The sequence below is a fragment of the Schistocerca serialis genome, chromosome 2, assembly GCF_023864345.2.
Source record: "Schistocerca serialis cubense isolate TAMUIC-IGC-003099 chromosome 2, iqSchSeri2.2, whole genome shotgun sequence".
Taxonomy (NCBI): domain Eukaryota; kingdom Metazoa; phylum Arthropoda; class Insecta; order Orthoptera; family Acrididae; genus Schistocerca; species Schistocerca serialis.
In genome coordinates, this window is record NC_064639.1 from 582,757,404 (window position 1) to 582,776,154 (window position 18,751).

The 18,751-nt window shown below is 37.6% G+C and overlaps 1 protein-coding gene across 1 annotated transcript in view; it reads right to left on the reverse strand.

Annotated features, from left to right (window-relative positions):
* Positions 1–18,751, reverse strand: part of LOC126457597 (cytoplasmic dynein 2 heavy chain 1) — an 808,157-nt gene that overhangs the window by 686,862 nt on the left and 102,544 nt on the right. Inside the window, exons 6-8 of the mRNA XM_050094037.1 lie at positions 7,179–7,319; positions 2,328–2,576; positions 1,545–1,772 (exon numbers count right to left, since the gene is read on the reverse strand). Of these exons, the coding sequence (XP_049949994.1) occupies positions 1,545–1,772; positions 2,328–2,576; positions 7,179–7,319 (618 nt within the window). The remainder of the gene's footprint in view (positions 1–1,544; positions 1,773–2,327; positions 2,577–7,178; positions 7,320–18,751) is intronic.

The window sequence follows — 18,751 nt, forward strand, 5'->3', positions numbered from 1 at the left end:
GTGCACACACACTCACTCACACTGAAACCACACTCAGTTCTCTGAGACTGCAGACGTGTGTGCATGAGTGTGTGTGTGTGTGCGCGCATGTGTGTATGTGTGTCTACTGCTGATGAAGGACTTAATGGTCAAAAGCTATAATTGTGTGAATCTTTTTGTTGTGCCTATCGCCACTCAGCATCTCCGCTATATGGTGAGTAGCAACTTTCCTTCTCTGGTATTGTAGTATTATTTTTTCAGGGTAAATTTCAACCATCATCTGCAAATAATTTGTTGAAACTGGTAAAGCATAATAAAATTTATTTGCAAATGATGATTGACATTTATCCTAAAAAAATATTCCATTACCTTTACAAGCTTTCAGTTGTGTGGACCATAGCACTCTACATGGGAAAAGTAAAATATTTTGTTATGAATGTCATCCTTCTTGTGTGGATGGACATTCATAACAAAAACTAGAGGGCTGTATTAACTAACTCATCCATAGGATTAATATTAAACTCTTAATGATGGGACATTAAATTTAGAGGATCACAATACTCAGGGTCAAGCTCACCGCTTTCCTAGTGTACATAAATCACCTTCCAAAGGCTTTAAAGGACTGTTAAAAGATATTGATAAGTTCTGGTGAGACACAGATACTAAACATCAGCCCAAACTCAACTACAACAGACACAGCTCAAATGATAGCTGAACTTGCATACAACTGGACTACAAAAAACAGTTTAAGTCTTAATATCACAAAGCTTCATAGTCTTCAATTTCAAAAAGACACAGATGGCTTTCTGATGGCAAAAAATAGACATTTATCAACATATACTAAATTAAACTAAAAGACGATTCATTGAACAAGTAGGCTCAGCACATCTTAAACTTATAAGTAACTCTTCCTGTGTTAACTTGCTCATGACATCAAACTCTGTTGTTGCGACAGCAAGAATTAGCCTCGTGATCACGTAAAAATATTATTAGATCAATTTTCCAACTATCATTGTGACTAAAAGTCTCAGGCAAAATTAATTCTGGTTACATATTTTGTTGTTCAAGTTAAGATTTTGCAGTAAATATCAGATGTTGGTATTTTATAGATAGCTGAGTTTGGAAAACTAGTAATGTGAGTATGTATCTCTGATGTGACCCTGAGAATTAGTTGCTACAGTTCACATAACAGGCTGCTACAATTCTGATAAGAAACAAGTGTTTTAAAATGTGCACTGTTGGTTAAGTTAATTTTGAAGACAGTGAGCAGTATCTATTATTTAGTGTAAATTTAACTTAATCCACCTATTGCCTTCTGCTGCATACTGAATCTCTAATATAAGGATTGCATTTATTAACTTTTAATTTATAGGTGAAAATTCATATTTGCCATGCTAAGCATAGAAATGTATTAAATGTTGTTTTGTAACAGTGTAGACACTCGAACATTAATTCTACATATTGAAAAATCACTGAACGGAAAATATGAATGTCTATTAACAAATAAATATCCAGCAGCTTTGTGCCAATATTCAATCTGTCTTCATTTCTAATATTACTCTGACCTTGTTTTCCATCTGTCGAAGCCAGCATATGTTGGCAACAATAGATGGCATATCCGATGCCTCCCCAATTCTTTCATATCCACTGTGGTTTCTAGAAGAAAAATCTGCACTCGTTGCAGCAATGTATTCTTTTAATGCAGCAAGAAAAGCCTCTCTTTCTGGTGTAAGAATATGAGATACATCAGGTTGCTGAATAAGCTCTCGACAGCGTACAAATTCTTGCAAAAGCTGTACAAAAAGAACCAATTAATGATCAATGTGGAGATAAATCCTACAACAATTAAGCCAAGAAACAGTACATGTAGCCCCACTACACACTAACTGCTCAAACATGAACAGACTTAAGACTGATAGATACACAAATAAAATTTGAGTCTCTAGCACTTATATTTTTAAGAGAAGGACACTTGATAGAAGGAAATGGCCAATGGAAAACTGTAGGAGATAATGGAATGTCGTGAAAATATTGGAGGGCACAAAAATACAAGGGCATATGGTTTTTTGCAGCAATACTCTAGGTAAAATTTTCTTGGTTTTCTTTTTATGTTCAGTTCTAAGTGATTTAAGTGTTTCTTTTCTAATCAGTCACTATTTTATACGTTTGTCAGTCTCCACTTCCTCTTTGGCTGTCAATGAAGAATCATTAGTTCTGTTCCAGTTGCTACTTATTTGTATTTTTGCCAGCCTACCCAGAACCACAACATTGTCCAGCTGTAACATTATAGTCCACATTTAATATGGTTTCTACATGGAATTACTTTTTATTACAGGAACAAAATTTACCTCTAAGACATTGTTACCAGCTCTACTAATTTGGTTACGCAGCTTTCCAGCAACACGTTCTCCAACTGGTTTTAAAATACGATGATACTGTGCAACAGCAGTCTGCCACAAAGGATCAGTGTAAGGATTGCACTGTAACACATTCAGCTCACAGAAGATATGGAATGGACCACCAGGAAGAAGTTCTTGGAGCTCCTCTACTGACAAAAGACGACTTAACTGCCGGTGCAGCTTTCTGATATGTAGGATCTAAATGACAAGAAGAAAGCATGAACATGTATTCTCAGATACATATGATTATTAAACCACAGCTTTGTGATTTGTGATAACACTATAATCAAAAAATTAAACGTATCTGCAGAGGTAGATACCAACATACAAACAATACTAAGATTTTAACAAAATTTAAGAGATGAGTTATGAGATACTTTATGATAAGAAAAATTGACATTACATAAAACTAGCACAGTACACCAAACAGAGCCAATTATCTATTAAGCATAATATAAAGGATAATATTCACTCCACTCCACAGCTGACTGAGTGATGCAAAACCCAGTTTCCATGGTTACATCGAAAATAAAATAATTCCAGTTGCCAAGTTATTTTTATTTAAATATGACTCATTTTGCCACGGATAGTCATCATTAGATTATGTAAAACTGTCACCTTAAGCTCACTGTGCTGACTGTCAAAGCTCTATGTGTATGAGGTCTATTCAAAAAATAATTTCGCACCAACTGAAGCAAAATGTGGTTGGCATCCATCCAGATGCCTTTGTTTAATGTGTAACTGATGGAAGTTCCATTGTTGTTTGTCAGTTAGCTATTGTCCAGTGCTGTACTGAGTAGAACATTGTGTCGCACAGTTTGTGAATTTCGAGATGACATATGAGCAACATGTCTGTATTAAATTTTGCATGAACTCAAGAAAACCTTTACAGAGACACACTAAATGATGTAGAAAGCCTATGGCGATGAGCGCTTAAGCTATACTCGCTGTTACAAATTGTTCACACAGTTTCAAAATGGCCAGGTGGGAGTTAAAGATGACCATCATTCAGGATGCTCTTTGACGTCCACCAACGGTGCTCATGTCAGAAACATCAACAGAATTATGTATGCCAGTTGAAATCTGACCATGCTAAAGGTTACGGCAGAATTAACATCTCAGCTGAATCATATCATGAAAACCTGACACAGCATCTTGGAATGCATTGTGTTGCCACCAAGTTCATCCCATGGTTCACAGCTCAAGACCAGAAAGACCTTTGCCTCACAATCATCTGTGTTGAGCTTTTGAATTGTATAAATGTGTTATAACGTCAAGTTGAACACATATATTTCAAAAACGACACAACACATGCAAGTCAGAGAGCAAGTAGACAAAGTGAGACATGTGTACACGGCAACATTCAAATCAGCACTGAGTCCAAGTCTAGCGGCTTCTGGCTGGCTGGCCGCTTAGGTGGCACAGCTGCTGCATTGCTGGCAGACAGCGCCGCATATAGAGGATGCATGTAACTGCACGGCGGCACTTTGAAAGATCGGCGAGTCACAACAAAATGAGAACAAGATGTTTCTTAAGAGCATCATAAATCGTGATGAGATGTGGGTCGGAGGTTCAATCTTAACAATGGGTCAGGAAAGACTCTCCAAGACCTAAAAAAGCTCATCAGGTTAGGTCAAATGTCAAAGCCATGCAGACAGTTTTCTTTGACTTTGAAGGACACACATTCACCCCTGTTCGTACATGACCATTGCACTGTGGACATTTTTTTTTATTTCCCAAAGCTGAAAACCAGCTTGAAGGGACCAAGACTTGCAACAATAGACGGCATAAATGAATATTCGTAGATGTCACATCACACGATCCAGCAAAAGGTGTACCAAGACTGCTTCCAGAAGTGAAAATGGCATTGGGAGTGGTGAATCAATTGTGAGGAGACCATGTACAATAAGCTAAAGGTAAGCATAGAAAAAATTTTGTGGACAATGTTCTCGAATTTTTTGAACAGACCTCATTTGTGGTTGTCATAGAGCTTTGGTAGCTGGTGCGATGCACTTCATTTGAGAGTTTTATATAATCTGATGATGCCTGACTGCAGCAAAATGTGTTATGTTTAAATAAAAATAACTTTTTTGCAGCTGCCACTGTTTTATTTTCAATATAATATACAGGATGTTTGCATGATGAAAGAGTGCTGTCTGGCTGGGCATGCAGGGACTAGGCTGCTAGGCTGCCAACAAGCGTAGCATTGGAAGGTTGTGGGGCAGGGAGGGGGGAAATGGGGAGTAAAAATGGAAAGGCTCAGGGAAGCAGAAAGACATTTGGTTTCATTGGCAGAGGATAGCACACAAAGAGGGTGAGGGGATGAAAAGAGGGAGGAGGTGATAGGACAGAATGGGTGGAAACTATTGGGTGGAGGGTGTGGGGACAGTATATCAGTGTAAGCTGAGGCCAGGTTAATTTCAGGAATGGAAAATGTGTTGTAAGGATAGCTTCTATGTGCAAATTTCAGGCAACTGGTGGTGGAGGGGAGGATCCGAATAGCTCAGGTAGTGAAACAATCATTGAAATCAAGCATGTTACATTCAGCTGCATGTTTTGCCACACGGTCGTCTAATTTGCTCTTAGTCTCAGTTTAGTGATGGCCTTTCATCTTGGTAGGCAGCTGGTTGGTAGTCACATCAATAATAAAAGCTGTGCAATGATTGCAGCAGAGCTGGTATATGACATGTCTGCTTTCACAGGTGGCCCAACTTCTGATGGGATACGATAGGCCTGTGACAGCACTGTGACAGCACTGTGACAGGAAGTGCTGGGTGGGTGGATTGGGCAGGTCTTGCTCCTGGGCCTTCCATAGAGATATGATTCCTGCAGCAAGGGATTGGAACTGAGAATTCCATATACATGAACTAGGATGTTTTGGAGGTTGGGTGGGTGGTGGAGCTTTACTTCGGGAAGGGTAGGAAGGATCTTGGATAGGATGACCTTCATTTCAAGGCATGATGATAAGTAATCAAAGCCCTGGAGAAGGGTGCAGTTGATTTGTTCCAGTTGCAGTTGTATTGGGTGATGAAGTAATGGTATTGTTGTTTGATAATGTTATATATTTATTTATAATGTAGGTAGCTAAAAGTGTAGGCAAAAATCATGAAAGGTGAGAACAGGAAACTGTACTAATGCAATGCATATGGTGAGATGTGTGCCTTCATGTAAAAATTTGTAGAAATGCAGTCTGTGATTGTAAGACATGTGTAGTGTAGTTGATCATTCCTAGTGAAATGTCATTACACCACGTATCAAAACAGCAACCATGATTTTTGTGTGGCAAAAATCAAATCAAAGGGAAGCTTACTGATCGTATCGGCCAGCTACCTATGTAGATGAAATCCATTGCAAACTGTGTTTCTATGACTCGTTAGGTGGTTAAGGAAAAGAGGGTACCATAACATAATGACTGGGGAGGACAACAAACTGTCCAGACTCCTTACCTGGAACAAGCAATGCCTTCTCACACACACCTGAGCAGTCTTCAATCAACACTCAGTCAGTTGCACAGTTGCATATGAATTGGGTATTGTACAGAGTACTGTGACGAATGTAATTTTGGAATAGCAGCTGTACGTCTACTATTGGCAGGAAGTGTTGAAAATGTGGACGCTGCAGTGCCGAATGCTCAATCCTAAAATTTTTGTATATGTGCTTTACTCAGATGAAGTCTGCTTCATTAGGAATGTAATCCTATCAATTGTTGCAATAGTCATGTATGAGCTGTTGACACAGTTAAACATAATCACACATTTCCAGTGATATCATGGGCAAACATAGTCACAATTAGTAAAACACAGCCATAATCAACAGGCCGTATCAGCTTCCCCTACCACACCCTTACTTTTTCCCATCAGTTTTCCTGAGATATATTTACCCACCCCCCTCCCAAATTGCTGAAAGAATTCCTCTTGATCTCCATGCAGGTATATATTGTTAACAGTGCACATTGGACATCTTTCTTATGAACATATGTGTCATAATTTTCCAAAAAGGTGGATAAGAAGACGAAGTCCTCTTTTGTGACCAGCTTGTTCCCTTGAAGTATGTATGAGACACCTGTGTCGACAGAAGAGAACTTCCTGGTGAGAACTCTCATTGCCTCTGATGTTTCTCAAACAATATTAGCGTAGAGCAAATGGGTACGACAGTACTTTGTGCAACTGTTTCATGCTTGTACTGAAACTGGGGCACCACTTTCAACATATTTGGTGAAAATGGCACCTTGCAGAAACTCCACAGTTAAATTAGTTATTTTATTTATATGTGTCTACTTGGATCTTTAACACAGTCAGCATATCAAATATAAGTACGAGGTTTTCTCATTTTTGTTTATAACTTTTAACTTAGCTACTTCTTGATTAGAGTTCCCTATCTCAAATTAATACATTTGTCCTTCTACACCACCTCCGAAAGTTTGTATCCTCATAAAGAAAACACCCTGCAATTGTGTTACAGAATAAGGGACTATTATTCCAGTAAAGAGTACTTCTTCAACGGCAGACAACATTCCTTACAAATGTGCACAAACAGATTGGTAACTCATACACACACTCTTTCACTATTAACCAGTAAGTGTCACTGATATTTGCCTTTCTTCTGCTAGATTTTCTCTCATGTTTCAGTACAGGCTGGTGTTAAAGTTATACAAAGTTTCTGGATACTGTAGGTGAAGACCAGTTTTCCATGACACAATCGGCAATTTTTCAACACACACATACATACATATATATCATCAATCAAATTCTTTAAAATAGCAAACTTTAAACTACTAGCAAATTTATTTTCATTTGTTACCTCCTCCAGTCGGGATGCAAGATTCATAACATGAGTTGGCAGATAAGGCTTGCCGTGCCAAGGATGTGGAGAGTAGTTGGCCCAGAAGAGAGATGTGAGGCGCTCACAGGAGTTGATCCAGTTTCTGCAGATGGATAATGCCTTGAAATTTAGAAAAAAAGTATGAACCTACAAATGATTTGTTTCTTTTACTGTTTTACATGTGTATTCACCCATAAATTAACAACAAAACGTTCATATCCACATAGACCAGGTGATTATAATTAAGTGCAGCTACTGATGGATGTTCAGTGTGAGCTGTAATTACTGTATGGCAGTGAAACTTGACAAACATCCTAATGCAGAACCAATTAATGCGGGAAAAAAAGTAGTTCCAATTTTGGCCACCAGGTGCCAATCTGGCATTGTACAGCATCGCGTCAGATGTCTCCAGTACTCATACTGAACAAATTGTGTAAGTGACAATTAATAATAAAATCAACATTATGGCTTTCACACTTGTATGACCTTTTCTGCCCACATCCCATTCCTAATCCATTGTGTATGGGAACATTTCTATACATCTTTCTTGCATTCACAGCACCGGATATGCATCTGGTGCTCAAAAATGGAACTAATTTTTTTTCCCAGCATAAAGTGGTTTCGCATTAATGCATTAGAATATCTACCAAGTTTCGTTGCGTTATGATAATTAAAGCCCACTCTGGACCTCCCTGAGTATCTGCACTTTAATTATAACCACCGAGTTGTACTCCAGTTATTCTTATTATTTCTCATATCATCCGATAACACAAACTGGCAATAGAGTACAACCTAAGTGCATTATGGTTTCTCCACCACATGTATTACAGAAAACCTCCAAGTACTGGGCACTGTTGACCAATGGACAGATTTACGCTTTTCTGCACGTGCCCAGTTAACATAATCAATTAAGTCTGTCCTTGTAATTGTCACAGAAAATATTTTTACTCTCAGTTATTTCCTACATTTGTAATACATATGGTGTACTCACATAGGGACTAAATCTGCTTTCGAAAGTGGATACATTCTGTAGTAATTGCCCTCAGTACTGTACATGCACACCAATAACATTCATAGGTATCACATTATCAATATATTGCATGTATATGGGAGGGCAACAGAATACATACATTAGGAAATTGTACAACATTTATTCAATAAATTTCTCTCTCTAATAATAATCTGTACATTTTCCAAAAGACTGGTTTTTCTCTACCTCTTTTGTCTTTCACCAGCTTTAGCATATATTTACCATCAACTTTCTCTAGAATCAATTTTTATTTATAATGAATTCTTTGTGATTTATTACCAATATATACTTAACAAATCTTCCAAATTTAAATAACATTTGACAGTAAAAATCAATGAAATAATTTATTGGAAATATAATGATAAGCTATTTTAGAGGAAACCACTAGACAGTCATGAGAAAAAAACTTGAAAACATATGGAGAGAGGCTGGTTGAGCTAAGGACACACATCAAGAGATGACAGATTCAGGTTACACTCCAATGATTGTGATGTGCATTCACAGTGTGTACGTAATACCCTCAAGAAACTCTCGTAGGGATCACTGCAGGTAGGTGTGGGTTATTTCCACCACTGTTGAGCACTTTAGACTTTTTCGCAGAGAAAAATATTAAATTACACTTCTTCAGAATTTTTTTCAGGTGCACACAATAAATTATAATTTGTCGTCAGACACAAACATTTTTTTGTGTCAGCAGTTGTTTGTTCGCATCTTCAGTCCAAAGACTGATTACATGCAGCTCTCCACACTAATTAATCCTGTGGGAACCTCTTCATCTCTGCATAACTACAGTAATATATGTCCATTCGAATCTGCTTACTATAGTAAGCCTTGGTGAATTATGATTTATTAGTCTCATAATGTGCATAATCCTATCTGGGGTTACCATTGTTTGATTAATGTACATAATCCAAATCATTTGAGTTAGGTACAGGAGACATGTCAAAAATTGTAAAATTTCACCATAAACGTAGAACAGCTGATGCTAACCAATAGCATCATACTAATAATACAATTTTATTATACATAGAAACACACAGTAAAAAATCTAACACTTAATCCCCCCTTATCATTTCATCCTCTATGAATTTTCTACTGAATAGTAGAATTTCTCATACAGAATCTGCTGTAGCTTCTTATTTAGAATTTCTTGCTTCGTATCAAATATGTTTTTCCTCATTAATTTGTTACGCATTGTTATCCTCATATACTGTGGAGTCCACGTGAATAGTTTCAATTGGTGTTTAGGTAGCAAAAACTTATTTTCATTTCTTGTGTTATATGTGTGGTTAAAATAATCCTCCTCAAATAATTTTGTCTGCTGTGTTGAAAGATTACAATTTCGTATCTGTATATTGAGGGAACAGTTGGGATTTGCAGTTTCCAAAATAATGGGTGATAAGATTCTGTTTACTGTGCAGTACACGTGTATCTGATAATTTTATTGTGAAGTTTCAGTATTTGAAATACACTATTCGAATTTTCCCTGAAAATTATACCATACCTAATGACAGATTCAAAACAATTATGATATGCTATTTTTCATGTACTCAATTCGGTAGAATTTGCTATTATCTGCATTGCAAATGCAAAATTGCTTAGTTTATTTAACAGAAAGTCAATACAACTGTTCCATCTGAATTCTTGTCCACATTTAGTCCAAGGAATTTAATCATGTGAACTTTTTCTGTTAGTTAATTGTTATGTTGTATATAAGTTCCACACAATTTGAACGTTTGGTTTTGAAACGTACCATCAGTTTCAACTGAACCAATTTTCTAGGGTATTCAGTGTGCTTATGATGGAGCTCAGAATTTTTTCTGCATTGTCATCTTCAATTAAAACAAAAGTATCATCTGCAAACAGAACTGATGGGGAATTTATATTTATAAGTAAGTCATTTATGTAAAATAAGAACAGGATTGGCCCCAAAATGGAGCCTTGAGGCTCATTTTGTAAAACAGTACTCCATTTAGCATAAGTCACTGCATTTTAATTGTTTTCTGTTGTTTAAGTAAGGTGTGAGCCAGCTCAGAGCATTGCCCTTAATCCCATATTTGTCTAACTTGTAGATAATAAAGGCATGGTTCAGGGGTCAAATGCTTTTGTAAGATCACAGAAGATACCTGCAACTTTACTCCTCCGATACAATGATTTGCATACTTTTTCAAGAAAGTTATCCACTGCATTTCCTAGTTGAAACCCAAATTGGATACTTATAAAAATATTTTTTACAATAAATTTTTAAACCAGTTTGCACCTAATGTCTCTAATACTATCAACAGAATTGGAAGAATAGAAATAGGGCATTCGACCCTCTCCTGAACAGAGGTCTGACTTTGGCATACGTCAACACATCAGGAAATCATCACTCTTCAAAAGATTGGTCAAATATTTTAGTTAGAGAAGGTGCTATTATGTCACACATTGCTTTAATCACTTTAGTTGGTATCCCATCCCACCCAGCAGAGTTTTTATTTCTTGATGATAATATAACATGTCCCTCAGAATTAATTGTGACTTTTTAAAAATCAATGAGATACTCAGTTTCTCGGTGGAGTCCAAAGAGATTTATTTTACTTTGATAGTCTTGTACGACAACATCTAACTTTGCCACATTTATGAAGAATTTATTTAAACGCTCTGATATTTAACATGGGTTTACAGTAAGGCTACCATCCTATCATCCTAGATATTTCATTATTACTATCTCTAATGCCAAGTTCTATATCGACAATAGACCAAACTGCCTTTGTCCTACTTTTATGTTGTACAATAAACTTACTGTTTGCCATTTGTTTGGGTGCCTTCATAACTTTTCTTAAATATAGCTTTATAAAGTCTAACATACTCAGTAAAAGTCTGTGTTTTTTATATACAGGTTGGTCCATTGATCGTGAGCGGGCCAAATATCTCACGAAGTAGGCGTCAAACAAGAAAACTACAAAGAACGAAACTTGTCTAGCTTGAAGGGCGCTACCATTGACCTGCTAGATGGCGCTGTCATAGGTCAAACGGATATCAACTGTGTTTTTTTAAATAGGAACCCCCATTTTTTATTACATATTTGTGTAGTACGTAAAGAACTATGAATGTTTTAGTTGGACCACTTTTTTCGCTTTGTGACAGATGGCACTGTAATAGTCACAAACATATGGCTCACAATTTTAGATGAACAGTTGATAACAGGTAGGTTTTTAAAAGTAAAATACAGAACGTAGGCACGTTTGAACATATTATTTTGGTTGTTCCAATGTGATACATGTACCTTTGTGAACTTATCATTTCTGAGAACACATGCTGTTACAGCGTGATTACCTGTAAACACCACATTAATGCAATAAATGCTCAAAATTATGTCCGTCAACCTCAATGCATTTGGCAATACATGTAACGACATTCCTTTCAACAGCGAGTAGTTCGCCTTCCATAATGTTCGCACATGCACTGACAATGCGCTAATGCATGTTGTCAGGCATTGTCGGTGGATCACGATAGCAAATATCCTTCAACTTTCCCCACAGAAAGAAATCCGGGGACGTCAGATCCGGTGAATGTGCGGGCCACGGTATGGTGCTGCGACAACAAATCCACCTGTCATGAAATATGCTATTCAATACCGCTTCAACCGCACGCAAGCTATGTGCCAGACATTCATCATGTTGGAAGTACATCGCCATTCTGTCATGCAGCGAAACATCTTGTAGTAACATCAGTAGAACATTATGTAGGAAATCAGCATACATTGCACCATTTAGAATGCCATCGGTAAAATGGGGGCCAATTATCCTTCCTCCCATAATGCCACACCATACATTAACCCGCCAAAGACGCTAATGTTCCACTTGTCGCAGCTATCGTGGATTTTCCATTGCCCAATAGTGCATTTTATGCCAGTTTACGTTACTGATGTTGGTGAATTGACGCTTCATCGCTAAATACACGCGTGCCAAAAATCTGTCATCGGCCCGTAATTTCTCTTGTGTCCAGTGGCAGGAGTGTACACGACGTTCAAAGTCATCGCCATGAAATTCCTGGTGCATAGAAATATGGTATGGGTGCAATAGATATTGATGTAGCATTCTCAACACCGAGGTTTTTGAGATTCATGATTCTCGCACAATTTGTCTGCTACTGATGTGCGGATTAGCTGCGACAGCAGCTAAAACACCTACTTGGGCATCATCATTTGTTGCAGGTCGTGGTTGACGTTTCACATGTGGCTGAACACTTCCTGTTTCCTTAAATAATGTAACTATCCGGCGAATGGTCCGAACACTTGGATGATGATTAGATTAGATTAGATTAATACTAGTTCCATGGATCATGAATACGATATTTCGTAATGATGTGGAACGAGTCGAATTTTCCAATACACGACATAATTAGGTTAATTTAACAACATACTTAAGTTAATATAACAACTTTATTTTTTTGTGTTTTTTTGTTTTTCCAGGATACCGAGCAGCCTACATAGCACACGCCCATTGGGCATTATGATCACAATAGCCGTACACCAACACGATATCGACCTTTTCCGCAGTTGGTAAACAGTCCATTTTAACACGGGTAATGAATCACGAAGGAAATACTGTCCGCACTGGTGGAATGTTATGTGATACCACGTACTTATACGTTTGTGACTATTACAGCGCCATATATCACCAAGCAAAAAAAGTGGTCCAACTAAAACATTCATGTTTCTTTACGTACTACATGAATATGTAATAAAAAATGGGGGTTCCTATTTAAAAAAACGCAGTTGATATCCGTTTGACCTATGGCAGCACCATCTAGCGGGCCAACCATAGCGCCATCTGGTTTCCCCCTTCAAGCTAGACGAGTTTCGTTCTTTGTAGTTTCTTCGGTTGATGCTTATTTCGTGAGATATATGAGAATATCTCTTAGGATGTCCACACACAAACTTGTATCAGTGACCATGAGGCAGTTGTAGCAACAATGATTACCAAGTTACAAAAGGTAACTAACACAAGTAGAAGGAATTATATGTTCAGCACAACTAAAACAAGTAGAAGGATTCCGTATTGTAGAAGGATGTTCAGAAAACTAGATAAAAGGCAGTAATGTCATATCTCAATAAGTAACTTGAAACACTTAGTTCTGGTGAGGAGCATGAAGAAGAACTGAGGCTCATGTTTAGAAGAAAAGTTGATCTTGCCATGCACTTGATAGTTATGTACCTGGTAGTATATGATTAGAAGGACTCGTCAGGGTGTACGCACACTGAAGAGAAACTTCTAAAGAAAAAGAGAGTATTGCATAAAAGATGTAAAGCAAAGCATTGAGCTATAGGTAGTGATATATTGAACTAAATGCATTTGGCTATCAACATGTCAATGTCTGAAGCCTGATTACCGTATCAGAATATTATAGAAAAAACTTTCACAAAACCTTAAGAAATCATGGCAATATGTAAAGGACATTAGTGGAACCAAAGCCAGTGTCCATACAATCATGGATGACATAGAGACTGAAATTGATAGAAGCAAAACAAAAGTATAAATGCTAAATTCCATTTTCAAATGTTCTTATACAAATGAAAATCTAAGTGTATTGCCCCACCTTAATTCTCGCAGCTGCAAAGATGAGTAATATAAATTTTACTATCAGGAGTGTTGAGAAAAAGCTGAAATATCTAATATTGAACAAAGCTCCCAGAAATTCTTGGCTCTTTAGAAGGAACCAATACTACAATCAAATGTATGGCCAGCATACCCTACGTAGGCAACATTTCTCAAATTCTCCACAAACAACAAATTACAACAGAAATTATCCCACATCTTAAACAATAAAAAGATAAATTCTCAGCCTCAAGAATATACCGGCTGATCAAAAAGTCTGTATAAATTTGAAAACTTAATAAACCACAGAATAATGTAGATAGAGAGGTAAAAATTGACACACATGCTTGGAATGACATTGGGCTTTATTAGAACAAAAAAAAACAAAACAAAAAAACAAAGTTCACAAAATGTCCGACAGATGGCGCTGGACAGCAAAACGTCAGGGACTGCGCATGACAATCATGTATAAAAGGAGCTGTAATGAGAGAGAGAATCAGATGCACCAGCAGTCACAGCATGTTGGCATTACCTGAAAAGGTGCTTACGGTGAAGCTGTATTATCAGAATGGGGAATTTGCTAGTTCAGCATTACGATCCTATCACCACAGGAAGGGCATTTGATCAGGTAAAGGTCCGTTGACAAATGTAGCTGTGGCGAGAATGATTTCGAAGTTCGAAGCCACGGGTTGTTTAGACGATAGACCCCATAGTGGCCGACCGAGCACAAGGCGTAATGCTCCTGAGACAGTTCAGGAAGAAATAGAGACTGTAACGGGTTCGTCTATGCACGGGGAAGTCAGCACTCATGCAGTCGCACATTGCTCCGGCATTCCATACACTACTGTTTGGTTGGCACTTAGGCGTACCCTCCAATGCTATCCGTACAAAATCCGTCAGTACCATGAACTGTTACCTGGCAATTTAGTGAAGCGGAGGGAATTTGCGGTGTGGGCATTTCAAAACATGGCGGAAGATGACGATTGACGAAGCTCATTTCACTCTCCGAGGGTCTGTCAACACCCACAACTGCAGAATTTGGGCTACCGAAAATCCTAGAATTGTCGTGGAAACTCCATTGCACAACGAGAAAGTCACAGTATGGGTTGGATTTACCACATCTACCGTTATCAGGCCTTTTTTCTTCAAGGAAATGTGTGGTTCTGGTTTTGTAATTGCTACCGTGATGGGTAAGAGGTACGCTGATATGTTACAGAATCGCATCATCCCCAGCCTGGCTGATAAACACCTGCTGGAACGTATGATGTTTATGCAGGATGGCGCTCCACCCCATATTGCTAGACGCGTGAAAGATCTCTTGCGCGCGTTGTTTGGCAATGATCGTGTGCTCAGCCTCCCAGGTCCCCAGACCTCAGTCTGTGCGATTATTGGCTTTGGGGTTACCTGAAGTCGCAAGTGTATCGTGATTGACCGACATCTCTAGGGATGCTGAAAGGCAACATTCGATGCCAATGCCTCACCATAACTCCAGACATGCTTTACAGTGCTGTTCACAACATTATTCCTCGACTACAGCTATTGTTGAGGAATGATGGTGGACATATTGAGTATTTGCTGTAAAGAACATCATCTTTGCTTCGTCTTACTTTGTTATGCTAATTATTTTTATTCTGATCAGATGAAGTGCCACCTGTCGGACATTTTTTGAACCTTTGTATTTTTTTGGTTCTAATAAAACCCCATGTCATTCCAAGCGTGTGTGTCAATCTGTACCTCTCTATCTACATTATTCCGTGATTTATTGAGTTTTCAAATTTATACTAACTTTTTGATCACCCTGTACAAAATCACACGTAAAACTTGCTCAAGTTACTACACAGGACACACCAGCAGAAATTTTCAGATCAGATACACTGAACACCTCAACTATTACACATGTAACTGACAATTTTGTACATACAATGTAATCCACAGAAAGTGTAGCATGTCTAACTGTGTACAAATTCTTTGTGAAACCAATGTGCAGTAATATATTTAGAGGAAGTTTTGAATACAAAAATAAACAGTATACATGATGATTTTTCTGTGTGTGGTACTCTGTGTAATGGAGGAGGCACAACACTTGTAAATAGACACACAAAAATACCATGTCTAACATTAGTGTATAAAAGTATTCCAAGATTCATTTTGTCCAATTTTCCAGTTGTAGTATAACCTCAAAATGATAACTACAATGCAAGAGAGGGAGAAAATCATACATTGAAATGTCACTTCTACTTATGAAAACAAATGAACTTGGAAATGACAATAAACTCTTGAAACACATTATGCTAATCATGAAAAAATAAGTAACTGCTGCATTTGATTCAGTAGCACACCTAAACATGTCATCAAATGCACAATCATATGGTGTATTAAGCAAAATTTGTGACTTGAGTAAGGATTTCTTGGTAGAAGGGCTGCAGCATGTTGTCTAGGATGGGAAGTTATCAACGAATGTATAAAATAAAACTGTAATTTGCAATTCTGTCAAACTTGCAGGAAACATATTCTTAACTCGTTTTGGACATGACATCCATTATCAAGCCTTCACACATGTTCCTGCATCAAGCTGGAGGTTCATAAGATATAGAAGTAACTTAAGATGCTCCCCAGGGAGTGATGTTTGGCCTCTTCATGTTCATGCTGTATGTAAGATCCTTGCACTGATATTAATAGTAACCTCAGACTTTTTGCAGATGATGCTGTTATCAATAATGAAGTATTGTCTGAAAAAAGTTGCACAAATATTCAGTCAAATCTTGAAATGATTTCAAAATGGTGAAAGGAATGGCAACTTGATTTAAATGTTCATAAATGTAAAATTGTGCACTTCACAAAACAATAAAACCTACTATTCTATGACTGCGCTATGAACAAGTCAAAATTGGAATTGATAAACTCATTCAAATTCCTAGGTGTCTCACGTTGCAGAGATCTGAAATGGATGATCGCATAGGCTCAGTCATAGATTAAGCACGTGAAAGTCTATGGTCCATTGGCAGAATACTAAGGAAATGTAATCAGTCTACAAAGGAGACAGGTTGCAAATCAGTCGTGTGACCTAGCCAAGAAACTGCTAAATTTTTGTGTGAGATTTGCACCAAATAGGACTAAGAAGGGAATACTGACGAGGGGTAACATAAATGGCCATGAGTTTCTTTGATCCATGGGTGTGTGTTAGAGATGATACAGAAACTGAATTGGCAGACACTTGAAGTCAGACACAAACTATCACAAGAAAGCCTACTCACAATGCTTCAAGAAACAGCTTTAAATGGTGATTACAGGAATACACTAGAACCCCCTCCTTCCCACTCCATATACGAATGTAACACAAAGCCCTAACTAGTAAAATTGAAAGTACCTCTGTCATGCACTTCAGAGTGGATAGCAGAGTACAGATGTGCATGTGACGCAAGGAAAAGCTGCAGAGCAGAGACATTTAAGAAAGTCTGTAACATATGTCTTAGAAAAAGGTTCTTATCAATATAAAAATCTAAGAATTTAGAAAATTCAGTTTCGTTTATGGATTTATCCTCATGCATTATTTATAATGGTATGGTCAGGCTTTCTGCAATAAGGAAATTCTTGTACTGTGTTTTATTCAGTGACAGTCCATTTGCAGACAATTACTAATTTTCAAAAAAACATTATTTAAATTTTCAAGTGCTGACCATTAATCCATCATGCTTGATTATAATATTTGCACCATCAGCAAAGATAACTATTTCTGCTTCTTAAATATATGATGTTAACACACAGATAATGTTATGGGAACAGCAAACCAAAGACTGCAATTTATTGGCAAAACACACATAAAATGCAACAGTAGTATAAAGAGAATTCCTACACTTACCTGTCCTCTTCTGGAGTACAGTTGTATGGTATGGGATCCGCATCAGACAGGATTGATGAAGGACAACAAAAAAGTTTAAAGAAGGGCAGCTCATTTTGTATTGTTGCAAAATAGGGGAGTGAGACAGTATGATATGCAAAATGGAGTGGCAACCATTAAAACAAAGGTGTCTTCTGCTGTGGCTGGATCTTCTCATGAAATTTCTATCAACAACTTTCTTCTCCAAATGCCAAGATATTTTGTTGGTTTGGTGATAATGATCTTCATAATAAAATAAAATAAAAATTTGGAGTAGGTATTAAAATCCATGGAGAAGAAATAAAAACTTTGAGGTTCGCCGATGACATTGTAATTCTGGCAGAGACAGCAAAGGACTTGGAAGAGCAGTTGAACGGAATGGATGGTGACTTGAAGGGAGGATATAAGATGAACATCAACAAAAGCAAAACGAGGATAATGGAATGTAGTCGAGTTAAGTCGGCTGATGCTGAGGGTATTAGATTAGGAAATGAGACACTTAAAGTAGTAAAGGAGTTTTGCTATTTGAGGAGCAAAATAACTGATGATGGACGAAGTAGAGAGGATATAAAATGTAGACTGGCAATGGCAAGGAAAGCGTTTCTCAAGAAGAGAAATTTGTTAACATCGAGTATAGATTTAAGTGTCAGGAAGTTATTTCTGAAAGTATTTGTATGGAGTGTAGCCATGTATGGAAGTGAAACATGGACAGTAAATAGTTTGGACAAGAAGAGAATAGAAGCTTTCGAAATGTGGTGCTACAGAAGAATGCTGAAGATTAGATGGGTAGATCACATAACTAATGAGGAAGTATTGAATAGGATTGGGGAGAAGATAAGTTTGTGGCACAACTTGACCAGAAGAAGGGATCGGTTGGTAGGACATGTTCTGAGGCATCAAGGGATCACCAATTTAGTATTGGAGGGCAGCGTGGAGGGTAAAAATCATAGGGGGAGACCAAGAGATGAATACACTAAGCAGATTCAGAAGGATGTAGGTTGCAGTAGGTACTGGGAGATGAAGAAGCTTGCACAGGATAGAGTAGCATGGAGAGCTGCATCAA